The sequence below is a fragment of the Polistes dominula genome, unplaced genomic scaffold (genome assembly GCF_049000335.1).
Source record: "Polistes dominula isolate Pdom_NZ unplaced genomic scaffold, Pdom_raw_medaka contig_82, whole genome shotgun sequence".
Taxonomy (NCBI): domain Eukaryota; kingdom Metazoa; phylum Arthropoda; class Insecta; order Hymenoptera; family Vespidae; genus Polistes; species Polistes dominula.
The window spans coordinates 1,534,168-1,557,500 of record NW_028301046.1 but is presented as its reverse complement, the minus strand read 5'-3'; the positions used below and the strand labels follow the sequence as shown (position 1 = coordinate 1,557,500).

The window sequence follows — 23,333 nt, the reverse complement described above, 5'->3', positions numbered from 1 at the left end:
TTCTTCTTTTTCATATGTTTGAAAAAAAAAAAAAAAAAAAAAATATAAAGGCTCTACCGCGCGCGGGCATTTATTTATTTATTTTTTTTTTTAATCTTTTTTCAACGTCGCATCATCACTAATGCTACATACATATATATAGATATATATATATGTATGCATGTCCTGTTTGTATGTGTACGTATGGATGTATGTATGTAATAAATAAAATAAATTAAATTAAAACGTTCTTTGCGCCTCTAATATGCAACGTCCGATATTGCATAAAAAAAAAACATGATTAAAATGAAAATTGAAATGAAAATGAAAATGAAAATGTGAGTAGGAAGAATAAGAAGAAAAAAAAATAAAATAAAAAAGAAAATAAATAAAGTTAAATAAAGAAAATATTGTAAATATTTATATAATAATAGCGAAATTGGTCGATCGATAAAATACGATGACCATTCATGCCGAAGAGCATTAAAAAAAAAAAAAAAAAAAAAAAATATAAAACCGTTTGTTATACTTAATTTAAATATAGTAGGACCAAAAAATGATTTTTCAATTGATACAATGATTCAATTTACTGTACGCGGGACTACAAATTCGTATAGTCCTGATTGTAATTTCTAAATGTTTTTTTTTTTAATAATAAAAAACAAAAGAAAATAATACACGCGAAAATCATTCTCTTACGTTGTATAATATGTAAATCTTTCTTTTTCTTACTTTTTTTTTTTTTTTTTTTGGTATACATTGTTTGTTTGTTTTTTCTTCTTTATTTTGATAATTTTTCTCATCATCCTTTGATTTTATTTTCTCTACTTTTGTTTTATTTATTAGGGCCGCATTTAATCATAAAAAATACATCTGGCGCAAGATTAGATTTAAATCTTATTAACTAATGAGCAATAATAAAATATTGAAAATAATATCTATATATATATATATATTTGTTATAAACAAAATCTAAAAGATATAAACTTAGTTATTAATTATTAATTTATTTCTTTTTTTTTTTTTTTTTATAACTTGGACCAATTTATTTGAAATTTTGTTCTTGTTTTTCTTTTTGTTTTTTTTTTTTGTTTTGTTTTTTTTTTTTTCAAATACTACATACAACGTTATATTAAATTTATTCAATAAGTTATTATTGTGAAATGCCGATCATTTATTTTATTTTATTTTCTTTTTTTTTTCAATAAATTATATAAGAAAGAAAAACTGTACAAATTTAATTAATTGTAATAATCGTTTTTTTTTTGAGGCCTATTAATAATAATGCGCCTAGGGTCTTCAACTGTATAAATACGGTCCTGTTTTACTATATAAAATGTCTTATATGTATATATATATATTTAAATTGATTAATTATTTTAATTATAAGAAATTAATAAGAATCTTTTAATTAAAATGAAATAAATAAAAATGACAAATATTTTTATGTACAAATTTTTATAATACGTGATGATTCGATTAAAATCAAATATTCATGTATATATGCACATAAACATACATGTATACTCATAACACATACATCTTATTTATATATCTTTAAATTCAACTTTTTTTATGACCACATTTAGAAATTTGTTGTTGTTTTTTTTTTATTTATTTAATTTCGTGTATCAATACCTGAACAGGTATAATTATGCACATTCTCTTAATTATATCAAAAAGACTAGAAACCAGTTTTGAATGAAGGACATCATTTTGAAATTTTCCTCGCATCGGTAGAACGATGCATTTAATTATTATTATTGTTTTTTTTTTTTTTTTTTTTTTGATGAGAATAATTAATACACTAGAAGAGATCAGCATTGAGATTTCTTCCTTTCTTTTTGTATTAGGTCGAGTCATAAATAACTTCCGTTTTTTATGTGAGACAAAGAATGGCGTTTCTACGACTGATAAGTGCAAGACACCTTTTTTTTTGTACTTTTTGCAATTGTTCAACGTATCTATTGGATTTTGTTCCAATATTACCTTTAAAAGGTTCATCAAAGTCGGAAATACGTCCTGCACACTCGGTTCATCTTTTAAGAATCATATCTCCAGAACGGAATTTGACAAACCAATTTCTGACTGCCCTATCAGTTATCAGTCCTGCACTGTATACGCTGCATATTTTTTCAGTTGCCACTTTAGTGCTATTGTCTTGTTTCAATTCTTAAAGCATTACATGTCGAATATGCACTTTTTACTATTATCCATTTCAGTGGTTAAGAAAAACGGTTAAATGTAACATTGACTGCATAAAAAAGTTGACAGAAGACTAACTGAATTCTCATCTATATAGTGATATCGAAAATCCGTATATAAATTACGTGTCACGTTGTTTGTTCGCAATGGACTCCTAAACAACTGAACCGATTTTAATCAAATTTTGCACACTGTGTGCAGTTTCATCCAACTTGAAAGATAGGATAGTTTATAATCTCAATTTATAATTGCAATATTATTTGTTTATTAACAAAGAGTCATGATTATTTCTGTTAGTTCGATAAGATTCTAACAGATGGAGGTATAAGGTAATTTGTTGACTTAAAGACGTGTGTATTGGACTAATAGGGCAGTAGTAATAGATAAATACGAAAAATAGATTTTACATAGCCACATCGGAAGTTACTTATGACTCGACCTAATATTTTTCAATTTTTTATTGTTCCTTTTTTAAAAATTCTTTTCTTTTCTATTCTTTTTTTTTTTCAATTATAAATCACGTAAGCGAATAACATCATTTAAATTACAACGAAAGATTCGATGTTTCTTTTCTGTTTCTTTTTTTCCTGTATATCCCACATTTTTCAATATTTTTATTTATTATTTATTCATATAATTTTTATTTCAATCTCATCCTTTCCCTCCCCCCTCCCCCCGTATGCGTGTGTGTTTAGTATTTTTACATATTCTTTTCAATTTTCCAAATTATAAAATTTAGGAATTAAATTTCACGATTTTACAATTTCTCGCAATCTTTTCATTTTAAATTAAAAAAAAAAAAAAGAGAAATATTTGAAACTATTGATAAATTCAGCAAATTTTGTTGTTACCAATAGCAAATAAATATATTTTTTTTTTGTAATTTGTACAAAATCATAAAAGACACGCACATACAGAACGCACATCAACACATACATATATTTGTTATCATTGTTTTTTTTGTTTTTTTTTCATTTACTAATCGATATCGATCACTTTCCCCCATCACATCGTTAGACTAAAGCCTATTTAAGAATATCGAGATATATAATACAAAAAGATTGTCAAAATCGAATGAGAATATGCTTTTACGTTGTTTATTTTTGTTTTTAATTAATTTCATTTATCGTTCACGTAATATCGAAATATACCTCGATATGTCGATCTAACTTATTAATTATTCATTTTCCTAATTATGTGTTCACGTATGTATATTTTTGTAAGTGTGTATGTATGTATGTTTGTATGTATGTATGTATGTATGTATGTATGTATGTTGTAATACATATATACACCTAGTCATATCTCGACTAAGTATATTTTCTAGTTTCTACAAATATACTGTCTTATTTTACTTGTTTTTTTTGTCCATTTTTTATTTTTTTTTTTCTCTACGACGTATCCATTTTGAAAAAGAAAAAAAAACAACAAACAGAAATTACGAGTCCAGTAAGTCTCTTATTTTTAATTAATCATTTTTTTTTATAGAAAGTTTCACATATGTATTTTTTCTTTTTTTTTTTTTTCAGCATAAAATAAAATGAGGATTTGATGAGAGTGGTGTTAGGAAGAAGAAGAAGAAGAATAAGGTTTAGGGGGTGGGTTAGGGGTATAATTATCCATTCGATCGTGTTAAAATCGAATTAGCATTCGTTCTCGTTACTCTATTCTATTTTAATTGTGACATTTAAACTCACGATTGGTAGAAGTAGAATAGTAGAATAGTAGTAGTAGTAGTAGTAGTAGTAGTAGTAGTAGTAGTTCATCTCGATAAAACGAAATCACATTGTATTGTATTTTGATAGATCGTTAAACGATGATCTGACATTGTTGATCATCAAACAAACGATGCTGTTTTTGTATTTTGTTTTTGGATTTTGGATTAGGTTGGTTTGGTTTTTGTAGACATCATCATCATCATCATCATCATCATCATCATCATTCTGGTATACTCTCAAGAGTTGTTGACGTCAGTCGTCAAATGAGAAGACAAAGTTTATTACGACTTTTTCTTTCAGAAATCAATACTTTACTTTTACTACTTTCCTCAGAATTATTAGTCTTAACGTAAAGTGATTTACTCAAACGTTGTCTGACACCTTTGCTCAACGTACGACTACCTTTTCTCAACGATGCAAATCTAGCCAATGTTGATTTTTCTTGAACCTGTTGATCCTTTCTATCAGGATTTGTACAGTTCAAGGTTTGCAATGTGAACTCAATGTCTTTTGGTTCAAATGAAACAAATTCTTCAACTGGTTCTTCGATCGTATCACGATCAATCCAAGTCAAACCCATTTCAACTTTTTCTGCCAAATCTTGCCAATGTTTTCTATTTTCCATGGTACCCTCGTAAAGTGGCATAATCCATGGAAATGTATCAGCCATTACTTTGTACAACGGCATACATATCACATCGATAAAACCAACTTGCATTTGTGGTAACTCGTCCCTTTTTTCTCGATCCATCATTGCTACTGGTTGTTGATTTAATTGCAATCGTTCCAAATCACCTTGATCGAAGAATTCATCGGCAACCAATTTAGCTACTCGATGTTGAATCTCCCATGGTTTTGCTATTGCACTAACGTCACATGCTGTCATCATCATTCCACATAACACTAAACAACAAAATAAAAAACAAATTAATTATTAGGATTTACAAGTAGATGGTTTGAAAATGTGTTATTGTGGAAAATAAGTATACATCGTTTAGAAGAAACCTTTTTGTTAATCGGGCACGATTAAATTGTATTGATACTTTAATCAATAACAGTGCCGTAATTAAGCAAATTGTCACATCACACCTTAATTTTTTTCTTACACTCATTCCTCACCCCCCCCCCCCGCCCCCTCCAATAAACTTTATGAATCATATCGATTGTTATGAAGAGAACAAAAGAAATTTGAAAGAAATTTTGATTACTCGGCACGTTTGATAACGGTTAAGAATTTAGAAATGCGACACTTACTCGTCGACTCATCGTAGTCGACTAAAATGTCAGAGTAAGATCGTATTTCTTATAAATACTCACTAAGGTTCCCTTTAAATGGTAAATACTTATTTTCTGCAACAACATACTTATATATATATATATATATATATATATATATATATATATATATATATATATATATATATATATATATAAATTAAAAAAAATAATATTTACATTAATATATAAAAAATACACACACATATATATATATATATTCAATTAAAAAATCAACTAGTTAAATTATATTAATTTAATTATACTAACATTCCTTTTTTTCTTCACTCTGCCAATCAAATTCACCCTCATCAACCAACTCCATGAAACGATCCTTTTTCTTAAAATAAACGGCTAAATCCGTCGAAAGTATAGCACTCTCAACAACCTTCATTACTCTTCTATAATCTTCCATAGAAAGATTTTGAAAGATGTTATTACTGTCAGAGTTTAATATCATGACACATTGATCAAAATGATGATGTTCCATAGTACTTGTGGAATATAATATGGCAAGTGGGGATTCCGTTTTCGTTTGGAATGCATTGTTCGTACCACGATGATCAAGATCATGACAGAGACAGGCTACAAGTAGTCCAAGAATTTCAAGGTCAGTCATGAACTGTTCCATTTTACCAGTCTTCAACATAGCAAACATAGTTTGTGCTACGTTTAATGCGTGTCGCCAATTGTGATACTTCACTGGTCTACAAAAAAAACAAATTAATTGAGTAAAGGAAGAAAACAGAACCAAAAAAAAAAAAAACAAAAAAAAAAACAAAAATGAAGGAAAAATTGTTCTTCATACCTGTAATTTTTTTTCACGCTTAAAGTCCATCTACAAAGAATGTCGTAAGGTATATGAAACTTTTGAATGAGATCGCACTGTTTGAACATTCTTAATGTTGCTCTACAAGTATCCTCATCAGTTAGATCAAAATCCGTAAACGTGAAGCTGTAAAGATTGAACTTTTCAGCCGATGGAATAGTATCGGTGGTTAATTTCAATGCATCATCGTTGTTGGCTGTTGCGTGATAACTTAGACATTCCAAAGCGACCTTTTGCTTTGCCATAAGTTTGCAAGCTGACTCGTACATTTGTGTATTGTGTATACCAAGCCCACAAAATATTGCGAATGCTTCGAAGATGGAGACGTCTGAATCGGTGAACGATGTACCATTGTCCTATAATTACATTGAATTAATTTTTCGCAATTAGTATTATTATTATATTTGAAAGAATACCTTGTTAATCAATTGAGCAACACCTATGATAATTCTTTGACCATTGGCAATCGGCATACAGAGGATACTCTTAGTTGGTTCCTTCTCAGTGTCCACAACTTCTTTCTTCAACCAACTAGCCACATCACCTATGTTGAGAATTTGTCCAGTTACTGCAACGTATCTCGCTATTTGACCCAATGGACTGGAAAGATCATTGGAACTTGGTCGATACACCCGTGCCTCTTGGGTTTCGTTATCCATTTCGAACATCATAGTGAACTTATTGCTTTCGCTCGAACTCTACGAGACGAAGATATCTTTATAAATGAAATCATTTGTTTACATTAATAATCTCTCTTGTTTTGTGTATAGAATATATATATATATATACATATATATATACATATATATATTGTATTATTATATATAATTTTACCATTAACCAATTAATAGATTTATCTATCTCAGATATATTTGCTGTGGTTTATTTCATAATAGTTTGTATGGCTTACGTGCTGTTGAAAGATATCCTCCATATCGATGTTATTGCTCTGTGCCGTCGTTAAAGGTAAGATAATGATCAGAGACTCGAGAATCATTAATACGTGTACCATTGTACTTGCTTACCTCTCTCCTGGACAATGGTTTTCTGTTTTCTTGAATCGATTTACCGGGTCGCTCGACGATCTTTTCGAGATGACCCTAAAATCAAACTAAATCTTATTTATCCATCCGATTTATATTATTATTAATATTTGTTATTATTTTTATTATATTATTTAATTATAAATAGATATCATCTATTTTACGATTTATTTTTATCTTTGTATTTTTTTTTGTTTTTGTCTATGAAGACAGTGAATGGAAGGGTCGCACACAGGGATGAGAACACTGGCGGAATTTGGTATTTGTGGCAATAAACTTTCAAGTTCATAATGTCGATTAATAATAATAATAATAATAATAATAATAATTATTATTATTATTTTGTTAATGTTTTGGTAAATTTGTTTTATACATTCGATATTTTTATTATTAATTATTTTTTAAATCGCGTTCTCAGGGAACACTGGCAGGATTTGGTATTTGCAGCAATGAACTTTCAAGTTTCTTCAATGTTAATTAATAATAATAATAATTTTGTTTGTTTTGTTTTTGATATATTTACCGCCTCGCCGCAATCCAGATCAAGCAAATAAACCGCACATCTTTCGCACTTCAGCAACTCTTTAGCTTCCGTCATAATTTTCGTTACCAAACACTCGAGATTGTTTTGTTCTTCAAATATATTCCTCGCTAGATTGAGTAAAATTTGATTTCTTCTATATTCCTGTACAGATAACTCGAATAGTTGTGCATTTTGAATACCAATCCCACAGAAGGTTAAATATCTAAAGAACAATAAAATATGAACGATAAAATTATTCATTTTATTTATTTGTTGTTTTTAATTTACCTTTTAAATACTTCAACATCCTTTTCGGTAAATTCGTTGCTACCATTGGTCTTGTTGATTATCTGTGCTACACCAATAACATCACCTTCATAATTGCAAATTGGCATCGATAGGATTAGTGTTGTCTTGTAACCCGTACGCATGTCGATAGTACTATTGAATCGTGGATCCTATAAAATTTAATAAAAAATAATTAAACAATTAGAATAACAATTAAATTCTCCTATTCTTCGTTTCATAAATATTTGTATAAAAGTTAAATACAATTTAATATTAACAATCACATATATATTATCTTTATAGATAAAATAATAAATAAAATATTATATTTTTTCTTTTTTATATATATTTGTATGCTAAATTAATTTATATAATATAATTAATAATTATATTTTATAAAATATAAAATATAAAATTATATTTTTATTATATAAATTTGCTATATAATATAATAATATATAAATTATTTATACAATATCAATATTAATTATATCTTCTTCTTAATATATATAAATTACATGTCACGCTGTTTGTCCGCAATGGACTCTTAAACTACTGAACCGATTTTAATCAAATTTTGCCATACTGTATGCAGTATCATCCAACTTGAAAGATAGGATAGGATTTATATCTCAATATTATTTGTTTATTAACAAAGAGTCATGATTATCTCTGTTAGTTCGATAAGATTCAAACAAATGGCGGTTGACTTAAAGTCATGTGTATCGGACTGATTGTGAGCCACAGTCATCAATTATAAATCAACCCTAACGTTATTTATACATATAAAATAATAATATAATACCCCTACGTTAACAAAATTTACAAAAAAAAACAATAAATATAAATTATTCCTATTTTTATTTAGTTTCTCACATCGAACCTTGTAAGCATCCTTAATGTTGATAATCTCCTTAGTTTGTGCAACATAACCAGCAATACCAACACCAAAAGGTATTCTTATTTCTTCATTTTTTGCACGTTGCACAGCTTCCTCGAGTTCGGTATCTTGCGTAACATCGAATAGTTTAGCTACCAAATATCTATCCTCGAGTGGTCCTTTAGCAAGAAATAAACTACCACGATCAGCATAAGTTAATAATCCAACATTGACCAAAATTTTATGACAAAGTACATTGATGTCCAGTTCGTTCGCTACGTCCCTTATGAGTTCCATAAATAGGTCGCTTTCATCCAGTCTATTGAGTTCTTCTCGACGACCCATTAACGATATTGATGCCCTAAAATTCACCATACCCTTTGTGTTAGAAATATATTATTACGATGTAGAAACGAAGATTACATGAATCTACCGATGAGTTATCGCATGGTTAGAAAAATCAACGTTGAAATTATTACGCGCTTTTATGAACGTTAACATGGTTCCCCATGACATTTTTTTTATTTAAACGTTATCTATGTCTGGATATTATGATGATGAATGATACGAAAGATTGGAATAATTTATCATGAAAAATTTAAGCTACTATTTCTATTCTATTTGATTTCACGTGATTTTATCTAACTTAGCACATAGCACAATTTTTATAGCAATTTTTTTTTTTTTTTATTAGGTTCTGTAAGGTTCTTTCAATAGATGGCACTGTATTACAATTCAATTTTGTTTCGATATATTTACGTATTTTTCTCGAAGCTTGGTTTTCTTTGAAGCTTTCACTTCTACCGTATGTGATCTGCACATATCTGTTTATTATTATGATTTTTATTGAAATTTACCTGCTAGGACTTCTGCTACGTTTAGCAGGTGAACTGGTTGATAACCACGTTTGAAATAGATCAGAGGTGACACTGTTACGTTTGGTACGACTCAAAAGACTTTCCTGATCTTGACAAGAAGTTGAAGTTGTACGTTCCAATATTGGCATGTGCAATCGTTGTCTCAATTCAACACTAGCTTTTTCGTATAACCACATTTCCACTAGGTCTGGATGAGCTTCAAGGTATCTGTAAACATTCCAAAAATGAATTTTATATTAGTCAAATTTACTACTACAAAAATATCATTTTATCTTAATCCCTAAAACCCCTTCTGAAGTCCGTTTGATTCTGCAGCACCAGTCCCTTTCTTTCCACCTTTTCCACAATCCTATCATTTGATCTTACCTTCCAACTCTGTTCATGGTGAGTCCATCATCCTCGTCGTATTCGTGTATGGTGTCCTGACAAGAGATCCTCTTGCTTCTACAAAGTCTGCTACTGGTGATCTCATTTTCCTTTATTTCAGTCTTCATACTTGTACTTAATGATAATTTTGATTCTTCTCTATCAATGTTTGTATCAACGTGCAAACTAATTTCACAAAGATCGTTCTGATCATTTCCTTTTTCCGATGTTACAGATGAGATTTTCATCGATTCAAAATTTTCAAGATTGTTATTATGATTTACCTGTAATCAGGTGTCATAGTATGAGATTATTCAATGATCAGAAGGTTGAATTTCTGTTAAATTTATACAAAAACAAATTACAGATAGTTACCTCCATTTCCTTTGCTTCCTCCGATAATTCCTCATCCATTTCGTCTTCGGTCTCCATTTCTACCTGTACCAGGTTAATCTTACTTTCATTAGAGATAAATTATTTTCTTAATATCTCTCTCTCTCTCTCTCTAATGTTATTTCAATTATTATTATAAATTATTAACGAATTGGTAGAAACGTTTTCAGGTAAGAAAAATTCGTCTTTCCTTTTTTTTTTTATTCTAAGTAGACTCTTCGTTATTGAATTTATATATTTATATGTGTTGATTTTTTTTTTTTTATCTAAAATTAATTAGATATTGTAAATAAATAATTTTATGGATTCATGTTTTTTTTTTTTAGCAATAAAATAATTTATATATTATATATATATATATATATATATTTAATATAATTTTTTATATATAAATGTAAATATATATATTATTTTATATTTATATTTTATATTTTATTATATAAAAAAATTTAAATATATATATATATATAAATTAAATTAAAATTAATATAAAATTATTAAATAATTTATTTTTAAAATTAATTATTAAAATAATTAATACAAATTTATATATATATATATATTATTATTATTATTTTTATTATTATTATTATTATTATTATTATTATTATTATATATTAATTTTTATTTAATTTTTTTTATTTAATTTATATTTAAACTAAAATTAATTTATTTTTTTATTATTATATATTTATATATTTATATATATATTATATTTATATTAATAATAATAATAATATATATATAAATATTATTATATAAATTTACTAATATTAATAATTAAATATAAATAACTCTATTAACTAACTTAAATATAAATATACTAATATATATAATATATATTATATAAAAATTGGGTATATTAATATTAATTTGGTATAACACAAAAAAAAAAAAAAGAAAGGAGAAAAAAAAGAGATACAGTAAAAATTGGATTTTATGTAGGAGATGAAAGCAAAGAATAGTAAATGGGTAGAATCTATATCTGAGGGATAAGGTGACTAGATCCACTCAGCTTTCACGAAAGACATTTAAATTTCTCAACCCTCTTCTTAAAGGGTGGTAGTAAGGGTGGTAAGTTCGATGCTGTCTCATACGAGTTTCATACGAATTTCATACGAATATATAAAAGTCTATATATATATATATATATAAGCCTTTTCTTTTCTTTTCTTTTTATTCATAAGGTCAATGACTCTACTTAGGAAAATTCTTATTTAATTGTCAATTAATTATTATTTAATATTTATTTTTGTTCTATATTTTTTATAATTTTTAATAAACGTATTTTAATGATTTATTATATATATTCATTTTTTATTTTTCATTTAAATTTTGTCAAAATCCTATTATTTTTGTTGTGTTTTTGTTTCTTTTGTTTTTGTTATTATCAATATTATGAAAATATATTTAAATAATATATATATATATATAAGTATAATATATATAAATAAGTATATTTAAATAAAAAAATTTTGTACAGTTCCTAGACTTGGGTATATTTTATATTTATTAATTATAAAAGCATAAACTTTCGTGATTATCTGATATACTATATTTAAATATCATATATAAGTATAATATATAAGTATAAATATATTTAAATAAAAAATTTTCTACAGTTCCTATCATATCTTTTTAGTATAATCTACATTTATTAATTATAAAACCATAAACTTTACTCTCATCACCTGACATTTAATATAGAATATATTATTATATATATATAATAATAATAATAATAATAATAATAATAATAATAATAATAATAATATATTAATATATTATATATAAACATAATATATTAATATTAATATTAATATATATATATATAATATATAATAATATATTAATAATATATATATAGAAGAAGATGTTTATTTTTCAGGTATACCCCTTTAGGGTGTTTACCCCGAAGGCTCCCCCTACATATATATATATTATAATAATTTTAGGTAATCAACAAAGTTTGTACCTTTTTAATCAATATACATCCATATATATATATATATATATATATATATATATATATATATATATATATTGAAAATTATCTTGGTTACTTAATATATCTCTATTTCAAAAAATTCTATCATGATAATGAACATGAATGTATAATTTCATTGATCGTTATCATAATAACATTATGGAAATGTGTATCTATCTATAAAAAAAAAAAAAAAAAAAAAAAAAAAACTGAGAGAGAGAAAAAAAAAGAATTTAGATATGGTTTATCGATCGTGCATGATAACCAAAGTACAAGTACAGTGATAAAAATGTATACCTACAACCACCTTGTTACAGTTCCACCGCATCGTTTGTATTCGTTCCCAATGATTTTTTGTTGTTTAATCGATTTGTGTAAAATTGTATGTATATATATATATATATATATATACACACATTTTCACAGATTATACTACAGTAGACACGCACTTACAGTACACACTTAACATACACTTTAAATTAATGTTTATTTATTATTATTTCAAGAACTCTATTAAAATTCGAATTTTGTTTTACAAACTTTATACCTAAAAAAAAAAAAAAAATCACATTTAAACATTTCATTACGTCCCAATTCGAATGATTTATATTTTTAACACTTTTTATGATTATTATTAATTATTAATTATTATTATTATTATTATTGATATTAATTGAATTTTATTGATTTCAATTTTGTAATTAAATAATTTCATTTATATTTATATTTATTATAATTTATATAATAATTTTAATTAAATATATTAATTAATATTATTGTTATTGATATTAATTGAATTTTATTTATTTTATTTTTTAATTAAATTTACAAATTATTATATTTAATATATTAATATATTAATCATTAATACAATTTATATAATAATTGTAATAAAATATAATAATTAATACTATTATTGATATTAATTGAATTGTATTGATTTCATTTTTTAATTAAATCAATTCATTTCTATTAATTATTAATATAATTTAGATAATAATTTTAATTAAATATAATAATTAATATTATTATTATTATTGATATTAATTGAATTGTATTGATTTCATTTTTTAATTAAATCAATTCATTTCTATTAATTATTAATCTAATTTATAGAATAATTTTAATTAAATATATTAAATTAATATTATTATTATTATTATTAATATAATGATTAAATCGTGATTGTAATATAACAATAAAATGGTATTACAAAATTCCCTGATTTTGTGACAAGTATTTCAACACGAAACGCGTGTTACCGCATTCTTCTAGCACGTGTCTTGTGGTCCATACGTACTCTCGATTGAAGAACACTCATATGAGAACATAACACATTCTAATATATTTAATCATCTCTCTTTAAATATTTTATATCAATTTCACAAATAAACTAATCCTTATTTATTTTTTTTATTAATCTCTCATTTTATAAATCATGTCGATTCAATAAAACAAAACCAATCCAAATCATTAAACTCATCATCCTCATCATCATCATCACGATCTAATCATCATCACTATTATTATTATTAATATTATTAATTATTATTTAATTACATTAATATGATCACACATAGATCGTTCATTTAAATCTCACAATTTTCCATTAATCGATGAATTAATTAAAAATCATTTCAATATACCCAAACACACACACACACACATGTATTCACATAAACAACACTGCAAATAATTCACATTGCTAATATTTCACGTTATACCGAAAGTAATTGTCTTCTTTTAAAGTTCAACCTATTCTGAATAAGTCTCTCTCTCTCTCTCTCTCTCTCTCTTTCTTTCCTTTTATTTTTTCTCTTTCTTTCTCGTAACTCTAACCTCAAGGTCGGAAGAGGAAAGAACGATGATCGATCATCCTCTTTCGACGACGATCCGGTGGCGCGAATACGATAACGCATACTCTCAACAAATTTGTCGACATTTTTCTAAAATATATATATATATATATATATATTTTTCCTTTTTTTTATTTCCTCCTCCCCCCTCCTTTTTTGTTTTACAACCCCCTCTTCTCTCTCTTTCTTTCTCTCTCTCTCTCGAACACACACTCACATACACACACAAACACTTACACACACACACTTTCTCTCTCTCGCGCTAGTTATTTCTTTTTGATATTGAATAATATTTCAAATAAATACAAATATTATTATAATTTTTATTAAATGTCGTATTAAGTGACTCTGAGAGGAGGTTTGATTGGTTACATTGGATATGTTATATGATAATTATTTATTAATGTTAAAGAGAGAATAATAAAAAAAAAAAAAAGAGAGAGAGAGAGGATCCCACTAGGAGGATGGATTGTTCCTGCCTGGACCGAGCGAAAGCTCCAAGCTTACTGAAGGCAACCCACCGATGGGTGTTCTTCAAACACATCGGAGCTTGCCCGGTGTGTTACGCTTTCTCTCTCTCTCTCTCTCTCTCACTCATATACTCTAACATATACACATATATACGAGTGTGTGAGAGAGAGAAAGAGAAAGAGAGAGATTTTATTCTATATCTACTACCTCTACCTACCCCTGAAAGCTTAAAACCCAAGAGACAGAAACAGAGAGAGAGAGAGAGAGAGAGAGACAAAGATAGAATAAGTAAGTGAAGTGAATGAGTGAGTGAGATGAAGAATAAAGCAGGGAGGATACCGGCTTCGATCGTTCATCTGTGTTTGTATCTACGTGTGGGTGTTTTATATGTATCTTATATATGTATATATATATGTGTATGTGTATGTGTGTTGGTTTGACTCTGCGTGGAACGCGCGTGTCGAGCTTCTCTGCTGAAAGATCGATAGTGAACGGAGAGCAGAGCGGTTCCCGGACATAGCAGCAGCAGCAGCATCAGCATCAGCATCATCAGTACCAACAGCAACATCAGTAGCCAACATCATCTCTCCCCAACCTCACCTTTTTCTCTTATTTTTTTTTTTAATATTATATACTTATTTTATTTTAATCCTTTTTTTTTTGTATCAACCAACCAACCCATCAACCAACCAATCAATCTTAGCATCATCAGTAGCAACAGCAGCATCAATAGGCAACATCATCTAACCCCTCTCCACCTCAACCTTCTATCTTTTATTAATTTTTTTTTTTTTCCATCAACCAACCCAATCAACCTTACAATTTTGTATACCTATAGATCATCAAACGAACTTTTGTTTTTTATCTTATGGTTTTGTTCCTTTGTTCACTTGTAATTGTTTTCTTTTTTTTTTTTTTTTAGATTAGATCAGATTATAGTCGACGATTGGAAGTATTTTTATTTTGTTTTGTTTTGTACTAAATAGATTAGATTAGTATCTAATTTTATTTAGAAAAGGTCTTCGATCGGTTAATAAGATTATTTATAGTCTTAGGGTAGTTTTATAATGATTAGTTTCTTTCTATCGGATTACTAAGGGTAAGGAGAGGAGGGATGTATTTTCGTAATTTCGTTTAACTTTGTGAGACCACGTAGTAGGGAATGTTATTTTTTCGTTGATTAAATCTTGATACAATTGTTTGTCAATAATTATTAATTAAATATCTGTTAAAGATAATTTTTATATTAAGTGTATCTTTTTAATGTAATTAAGTATATTAGTGATATTCTATTAATTTTTTTTTTTTAATAAATGAAACATTTTTTTATAGGTAATATCGTTAATTAATTTAAGGTTTCATGGTGAAAGTAAATTTGTTTAATTTCGAAATGATATATCCATTTCTTTGATTGAATTTTAAATATATATATATATATATATATATAATTTAATACATATTACATTATTTTTCAAATAAATAAAAATAAGAAGATTTGTTTGGTTAAATTTTATATATATATATAGTATTTTATATTTTATTTATCATATTTAATTATATTTAATAATATTTTATATTTAATTTTATATATATAATATTTGAAAAATATATTTAAATAATTTAACATATATTAAATTGTTTTTTTTTTTTATTTAGTATATATTACATTATGATCTAAATAAATAAAAAAAAAAAAGTATATATATATATATATATTGTAAATGAATTCTTTTTATATATTTAATAACGAAGTTAATTAATTGTCTAATTAAGTACTAAGAAGGTGTTCATCGTTCTAAGTATCGAAAAACTCTCATTTCGTGTTAGAAGTGTACTCCGTCCTTCGATTGTAGAGGGCTGCAACCCTTAAGAGGGTCGTTTCTCGCTACCAAGCATAAAATACGACGGTGGAGTGAGGCCCACGTAGGTGGACACTTTGTCAGGAACAAGGAAGAAATGAACGCCGAGAGTTTTTCCTGTTTGGATCCTGGCCAAGCTGAACCTCCTCAGAATTGGAAAATAGAGGAGACTCGGAGTCTTTTTCTTCTAAGTATGGGGAATATTACGGGGTTTACAAAGTAAAATCAAAAAAAAAAAAAATGAAAAAACAAACAAATTACAAATATTTGTCACTTTTCATTAAATGCAATGACGGGGGGAGAGGGGGAAGGGGAGAGGAGGGTGGGAGGGGGAGAAGGGAGACTGATAAAAAAAATGAAAGAAAATAAAAGAGGGAAAAAAATCAACGCCAAAAAAGTAAGCTTAATTTGAGATTAAATTGAACGGTTACAAAAATAATAAAAAAAAAAATAAGATATAGGGGATGAAAAAATAAGAAATAGAGGCCTCGTTTACTAGGCTCTTTTACGAGGCTCGTTAATGAGGCTCTCTTACGAGGCTCGTTTACGAGACTCTTTTATGAGACTTTTACGAGACTCTTTTACGAGGCTCTTTTACGAGGCTCTTTTACGAGGCTTTTTACGAGGCTCTTTTACGAGGCTCTTTTACGAGGCTCTTTTACGAGGCTCTTTTACGAAATATGTTTTATAATGCTCGCACTATTACGATACTATTGGATTGGATTATAATTGGATTATAACGTACTATTGTAGGCTCGTAAAAGAGCCTCGTAAACGAACCTCGTAAAACAGCCTCGCAAAAGAGCCTCGTAAAAAAGCCTCGTAAAAGAGCCTCGTAAAAGAGCCTTGTAAAAGAGCCTCGCGTAAAAGAGCTTTGTAAAAGAACCTCGTAAAAGAGCCTCGTAAACGAACCTCGTAAACGAACCTCGTAAAAGAGCCTCGTAAAAGAGTCTCGTAAAAGAGTCTCGTAATAAATAATAATAAATGAAAATTTGATATATTTTCTTTATGTTTTTTATATTTGTTATTTTTTATTGATAGAATAAACAATGTTATTATATTAAACAAATTAGATTTAGAAATAAATCATGCGTGTGGCCAATGTTCTTTCCACGAAAAAGGGGATGGATGGATTGTCCTCGTCCGTTCTATTTTATTATCTTTTACTTTTTGTATTTTTTTTTCTTGTTTTTTTTTTTTTCTTTTTTTTTTTTTTTATTACTTATTTTATATCTCATCTATTTTTTATCCACCCTAAATAAAGTGGACATCCCTCTTGCGTTCGATAAATGTCATCAATAACATGGTACACCCTTATAGGCTTTTTTACTTCGATGTTTCTTGGTAGACGTGTAGGTTTGTATGTGTTAGTAAAGTACTAAAATTTTATTCGCTTACGATATTGTTTTTTTTTTTTTTATTTTTTTTTATTTTTTTTGATGACGACGATAAACGTTTAACGTCATTGATATTTCTCATCGAATTATATTATATTTATTATAAATGAAAAATAATTCATTCTTAGTATGTTATTAATTTATATGAAAGATTTAACGTACAACCAATAGATTTAATTTTAATAATTACTTTTTTTTTATTTATAAACAATAATTTACTATACACTTAATTTATCATATATATATATATATATATATATATATATATAATAATATAATAAATAATATATAAATTTATATATGTAAGTAGATGTGCCCTGCCACGTGTTGCTGTGGCTCACAATCAGTCCTATACACACGTCTTTAAATCAACGAATTACCTTATACCGCCATCTCTTAGAATTTTGTCAAACTAACAGAGATAATCATGACTCTTTGTTAATAAACAAATAATATTGCGATTATAAATTGAGATTATAAACTATCCTATCTTTCAAGTTGGATGAAACTGCACACAGTGTGCAAAATTTGATTAAAATCGGTTCAGTAGTTTAAGAGTCCATTGCGGACAAACAACGTGACGTGACGTAATTTATATATTTTAAGATATATTATATAATATATTATATAATAAATTTATTCTATATAAATATATAATAAATAAATTATATTATATATATATATATATATATATATATATATATATATATATATAAATACACTAAATTTATTATATATGTTTATTATACGATTTCGCGTATAATTTTTAATAATAATGAAAATTTGTTTAATAATTCAAGTGACATGATGATTTTTATTTCTTTTATTTATTTTTTTTTTTTTTTTTTACACTGTTTCTTATTTCAATTTAATTTGACGAATATAAACTGTTCAAATTGAATTTACTGTATATAAGGTTGAATATTCTCATCAAAGATCGTCATCCAAGTTTTGAAACTTTTCGTATTTCATGAGACCTTTATGAAAAGTGTCGTAATCCTTCTCTTTATCCTCCTTCGATAAAGATCTTTTTTTTCTTAAAGCAAGAAATAAAAGTATAGGACAGTAGATTATGTTGGCAACACCTATAATCCTCATGACCCATCTAAATCCAATTTCTCTTACCAACTCTCCACCCATGATTGGTCCTTCGATAGAATAGAAAAGAAAACCACCGCGAAAAGAAAAGTTTTCAATTAGAAGATGAAATTTGTTTTTGTATGAAAAATTTCTGAAGAAAAGTTTTTTTTTTTTTTTTCTTTTTCTTTTTTTCAAAGTTTTCTAAGAATATTAAATAATAATCTTACCTAAAAAATAAGCAAGACTAACTGCAACCTGTTGGATGGAATAAACGGGACCATAATTTCCATTTTGATCAACTAAACTAGCCAATAATGGTACCAATGCTGCATCAGCAATACCAATACCCAAACCCATTCCAAAATGTGGAAATATTAATTGTGACATGGTCAATGCTGACGGTATCAAAATGGCGCAAATGCCAACGAGAAGCATGGCCAATATGGCGACTTTACTGCGTCCATAACGATACGCCATCATACCGAAGAAGTTCGTTCCAATTAAATATCCAACACTGTCTGGTATAAAAACCGTTCCCAATTGCCATTTCTACACACACACACACACAAATAAGAACATTTAAACAAATACATCATTTTTTATTCGTAATTTTCATTTACCTTAGGTTTAATGTGGGTACGTAACCAAATTGGTAAACATGGTTCCAAGATCGCCATTGGTGACGTTGAACACCAAATTGCACCAGCGATTATGATTACAAATGGATCTGACAAAAGTTCTCTCCAATTTGTTTCATTTTTCGATGACTAAAATAATAATAATAATAATAATAATAAAAAATCATTAATTAAAATATTATTAACGAAAATTATTTAATCAACACTTTGACGCGCCATGTCAGTCATCGGTGACTGACATTAGACCCTTCCGTTTAGGCCGTGTCAGTCATCTGTGACTGACACTTCAATTATTTTTTCAATACAAAGTAACACCCGTGGCCTGACAAGAATTTCCCTAAGAATTCGCGTGTCGTTCAACGTGTTCAACTTACTTCTATGTCAGTTTGAATGTCCAATGTTAATATCTGCAAACCTGTTGACAAAAAAATGATGAATAGAAAGTAGAGAATATTTGTTATAAAAAAAAAAAAAAAATATAAGAGAATTTGATAATAAAATGAATTTCAATACATATCAAAATGACGATGAAAGAGGAGACCAACAAAAAGGGTGCCGTTTTTCCTTCCAAATCGTAAAGAACAGAACCTATTGGATATCCTAAAAGGACACCCAGTGCAATACTTCCAAGAACAAATCCCATGATCTTTGATCTTTTATCCTCTTCAGGATATTGAGAAGCTACCAAGGACATTCCAGAGACACCAATGCATGCTGAAGATATTCCTTGTATACTTCTTGCCAAAAAAAGTATCTCATATGTTTGTCCAAATGCAAATACTGTTAAAAATATTAATATTTTTTAATTATTATAAAAATATAAAATTATTATTAATATTATTAATCTAATTTTAATTGAATTTTGATTTGCAAATGAATTTTGATTATATTTTTTGTTTAATTTAATTAACATTTTTGTTAAAAGTGTCATTGAATTTTTAATTGGATGAGATTTTACACAATGCAGCCAATAGGAGAGAAGGATTGTTCAATATCTGAACTATTGTAGGAATATTAAATTGTTAACAACATTGTTAATTGAATTCTGACTTGTAAATGAATTTTGATTAAATTTCTTCTTAAATTTAATCAAAGTATTTGTTAAAAATGTGATGATCAACATGATTGAATTTCAAATGAAACAAAATCTTACACAATGCAGCCAATAGGAGAGAAAGATTGCCCAAAAACAATGGTCTTGCGTATCCAAAAGCACCAGTGAAACTTCCAACAGCTGGATTTAGGATCAATTGGACTAATGCTTTTGAACTAAGTAAAAAACCAACTCTACCATTTTCATCTTCGATACCACTTGTGCCATTTTTTCCATCGAGTGAACAAAGATAGTCCGGGATGATTGGTACTGAAAAAACAAAAACAGAAATAAAACAAATCCCATTTATTTTTATTATTCTTATAATAAAAAAAAAAAATCATGATATTTGTATGTATTGTATAATTTATATATTTATATACCGAGAGTCTCAATTAACACGTTCGTCGCTGAGCCCGTTTCAATTGAGTTTCTCGTCAGGCCCAAAATTTGACTGTCGACACGCCGTAACGTAAATAAGCGTAAATAACGTAAAGAAGTAAGTACAAATATTAACAATGCGACCCAAATATTATGTTTTATTTATGGAAAATAATAAAATATAAAACTACCCTTTATTTACCAAAAATAATCAAATATAAAACTACCCTTTATTTACCAAAAATAATACAAATATAAAACTATCTTTTATTTACCAAAAATAATTTTCTATCGAATTAAAAATGTGATAAGTTTTTCCAATTAAAAATGCTACATAACTTTAACAAGAAGATCGTCACCGTATACGGTGACGGGGCCCCTGGGAAGCATACACCCGGTATACGGTGCTATGGCGACGAACGTGTTCTTAATAATATGATCAAATATTGCTTATGCTTATTGGATTAGAAAAATGACAAAAAAATATTTCGAAATTCGAAATGAATTCAGTAAAAAAAATAATAATAATTAATAGGATATTAGGGTATTAATAGGATAATAGAGGACATTAATAGAACCTTTCGTATTTACCGACCACCGTAAGGAGCACGTTGTCTAAGAAGAGACTAACATACACTACTGTCACAATGATCATACGAGACTTCTTCAAATTATCCAGTGTCATATTGACTCACATGGATGAATTAATACAACTCTTATTATTTATTTATTTATTTATTGATTTAATTATTTTCTTTTTTCTGGTCTGATTGGAAAAAGATGGTCAAAGAGATATCCACAAATTTTGCAAATGAAATATTTTCAAGTGTACATAATTCAAAATATCACGTTGATCATCGTTTGTACTTGTTTACAATTTTTCAAACAATTCACAAAATTTCATTAGAAACAATTGACACACATTAATTTTTGCTTTTTGATGATCTTTTTCTTTTGGTTTTTTTTATACAAAATTGTATTGTCGAATATTGGGATGAAAAAGAAAAAAAAATCAAAAATCGTTGATTTTAGTAAAAAATATAAAATAATGTAGCTTTTCTATAGAGTATTCTAAAAGTAACTGAAAAGCCGTACACCCACGATCAAGCTTTTATACGGTCTTTCGTGAGTGCTCGTCCTTGCGCAGAAGGACGCTGCTTTTTCACCTTACCAAAGAGAAATATACTCAACTAGTCTCTTCTCCTAGAGAATATTCCGTACACTTTCACGATCCATTGCACTTTTCGATTTATCATTTATTATATACTTGCTTATCAAACCACACCAGCCATAATATTTTCTTACCGCGATTCTTTTCTTCTTATGAACCCCCACCCCCACCTTCACCAGCCATATATGTTCTGGAAGAAAATGTATATATGTAATATCGATAAAAAAGAAATCGTTCGAATACGATTTTCTATTTAAATAAATAAAAACAAAATAGAACAAAATATAGAAAGAAGCAAAAAAACAAATAATAATAATATTAATAATAATAATAATAATATTTGGAAATAAATTGATTTTTTTTCTATCCAAATTTTTTTGTACAATTAAAAATATTTACAAACATATCAACATATTACAAATTTTAATATTATTTTATATATATATAATCATATTTATATATATATATAATAAATATAATGTATACCGTCATCTGTTAGAATCTTATCGAACTAACAGAGATAATCATGACTCTTTGTTAATAAACAAATAATATTGCGAATTATAAATTGAGATTATAAACTATCCTATCTTTCAAGTTAGATGAAACAGCACACAGTGTGCAAAATTTTATTAAAATCGGTTTAGTAGTTTAGGAGTCCATTGCGGACAAACAACGTGACACGTAATATATATATGTATATAAAATTGAAATATAAAATAGATATAAAAAAAATTCAGAAATAAATATATCAAATTTCCTAAAATTTTCATTAAACAAAAAAAAAAAAAACTATTAATTTGAATGAAATAAAATAAAAAAATAAAAAAATGTTCGAATGTGCAGATTTTCGTGTATAAAAATATTCAGAGCCCTTTTTGATGGTAATATATTAGTTACATTGTTCTTACGGCCCTGTCATCGATATTCTGTTGATGGGACACGCACCTGTGTCTCGATTGTGAAATTACGATCGACCATAATGCAATTTCAGAAAGGGGAACGAATTGATTCTATACTCTG

The 23,333-nt window shown here is 27.0% G+C and overlaps 3 protein-coding genes across 14 annotated transcripts in view; 1 reads left to right on the top strand and 2 right to left on the bottom strand.

Annotated features, from left to right (window-relative positions):
* LOC107066285 (golgin subfamily A member 7) overlaps nt 1-2,824 on the top strand; it is a 7,963-nt gene extending 5,139 nt beyond the window's left edge. The window contains exon 3 of the mRNA XM_015320762.2: nt 1-2,824. This exon is cut by the window's left edge and continues 4,137 nt beyond it. The gene's annotated coding sequence lies outside the window, so the exon portion shown is untranslated.
* Nucleotides 2,825-3,139: 315 nt separating this feature from the next.
* Nucleotides 3,140-14,733, bottom strand: Pde6 (phosphodiesterase 6). Of its 12 annotated transcripts, none has more exons than XM_089175299.1 (15): nt 14,458-14,733; nt 13,925-14,310; nt 12,666-12,911; nt 10,360-10,422; nt 9,985-10,268; nt 9,598-9,825; nt 8,744-9,101; nt 7,861-8,030; nt 7,573-7,795; nt 7,032-7,106; nt 6,917-6,955; nt 6,423-6,704; nt 5,986-6,362; nt 5,448-5,884; nt 3,140-4,805 (listed from the first exon to the last, which is right to left on the bottom strand). In XM_089175299.1, the coding sequence occupies exons 3-15, from the start codon at nt 12,690-12,692 to the stop codon at nt 4,162-4,164; spliced, it is 3,207 nt and encodes a 1,068-aa protein (XP_089031425.1). In that variant the 5' UTR covers nt 12,693-12,911; nt 13,925-14,310; nt 14,458-14,733; the 3' UTR covers nt 3,140-4,161. The 12 variants fall into 12 exon arrangements, with proteins under 12 accessions (XP_089031425.1, XP_015176350.1, XP_089031423.1 ...); XM_015320864.2 differs by having other exon boundaries at nt 14,678-14,726; XM_089175297.1 differs by having other exon boundaries at nt 13,578-14,733.
* Nucleotides 14,734-18,755: 4,022 nt separating this feature from the next.
* LOC107066321 (synaptic vesicular amine transporter) lies at nt 18,756-22,473 on the bottom strand. Its single transcript, XM_015320838.2, has 7 exons — nt 21,731-22,473; nt 20,819-21,028; nt 20,179-20,445; nt 20,040-20,080; nt 19,648-19,794; nt 19,255-19,576; nt 18,756-19,095 (listed from the first exon to the last, which is right to left on the bottom strand). Exons 1-7 carry the CDS (start codon nt 21,822-21,824, stop codon nt 18,878-18,880), a joined length of 1,299 nt encoding a protein of 432 aa, XP_015176324.1. The 5' UTR covers nt 21,825-22,473; the 3' UTR covers nt 18,756-18,877.
* Between the last annotated feature and the right edge of the window lie 860 nt (nt 22,474-23,333).

Bases quoted from the DNA above. Each gene is read 5' to 3' on its own strand.
- Pde6 (XM_089175297.1), bottom strand. From the start codon at position 12,692: ATGCGGTGGAACTGTAACAAGGTGGTT. The intron at 7,796-7,860 runs GTAAATTAAAAA...ATTGTTCTTTAG, and splicing joins GATGTTGAAGTATTTAAAAG to ATATTTAACCTTCTGTGGGA. The intron at 6,363-6,422 runs GTATTCTTTCAA...ATGTAATTATAG, and splicing joins TTGCTCAATTGATTAACAAG to GACAATGGTACATCGTTCAC.
- LOC107066321 (XM_015320838.2), bottom strand. From the start codon at position 21,824: ATGACACTGGATAATTTGAAGAAGTCTCGTATGATCATTGTGACAGTA. The intron at 20,446-20,818 runs GTAAGATTTTGT...TATTTTTAACAG, and splicing joins TCTCCTATTGGCTGCATTGT to TATTTGCATTTGGACAAACA. The intron at 19,577-19,647 runs GTAAATGAAAAT...GTGTGTGTGTAG, and splicing joins GTACCCACATTAAACCTAAG to AAATGGCAATTGGGAACGGT.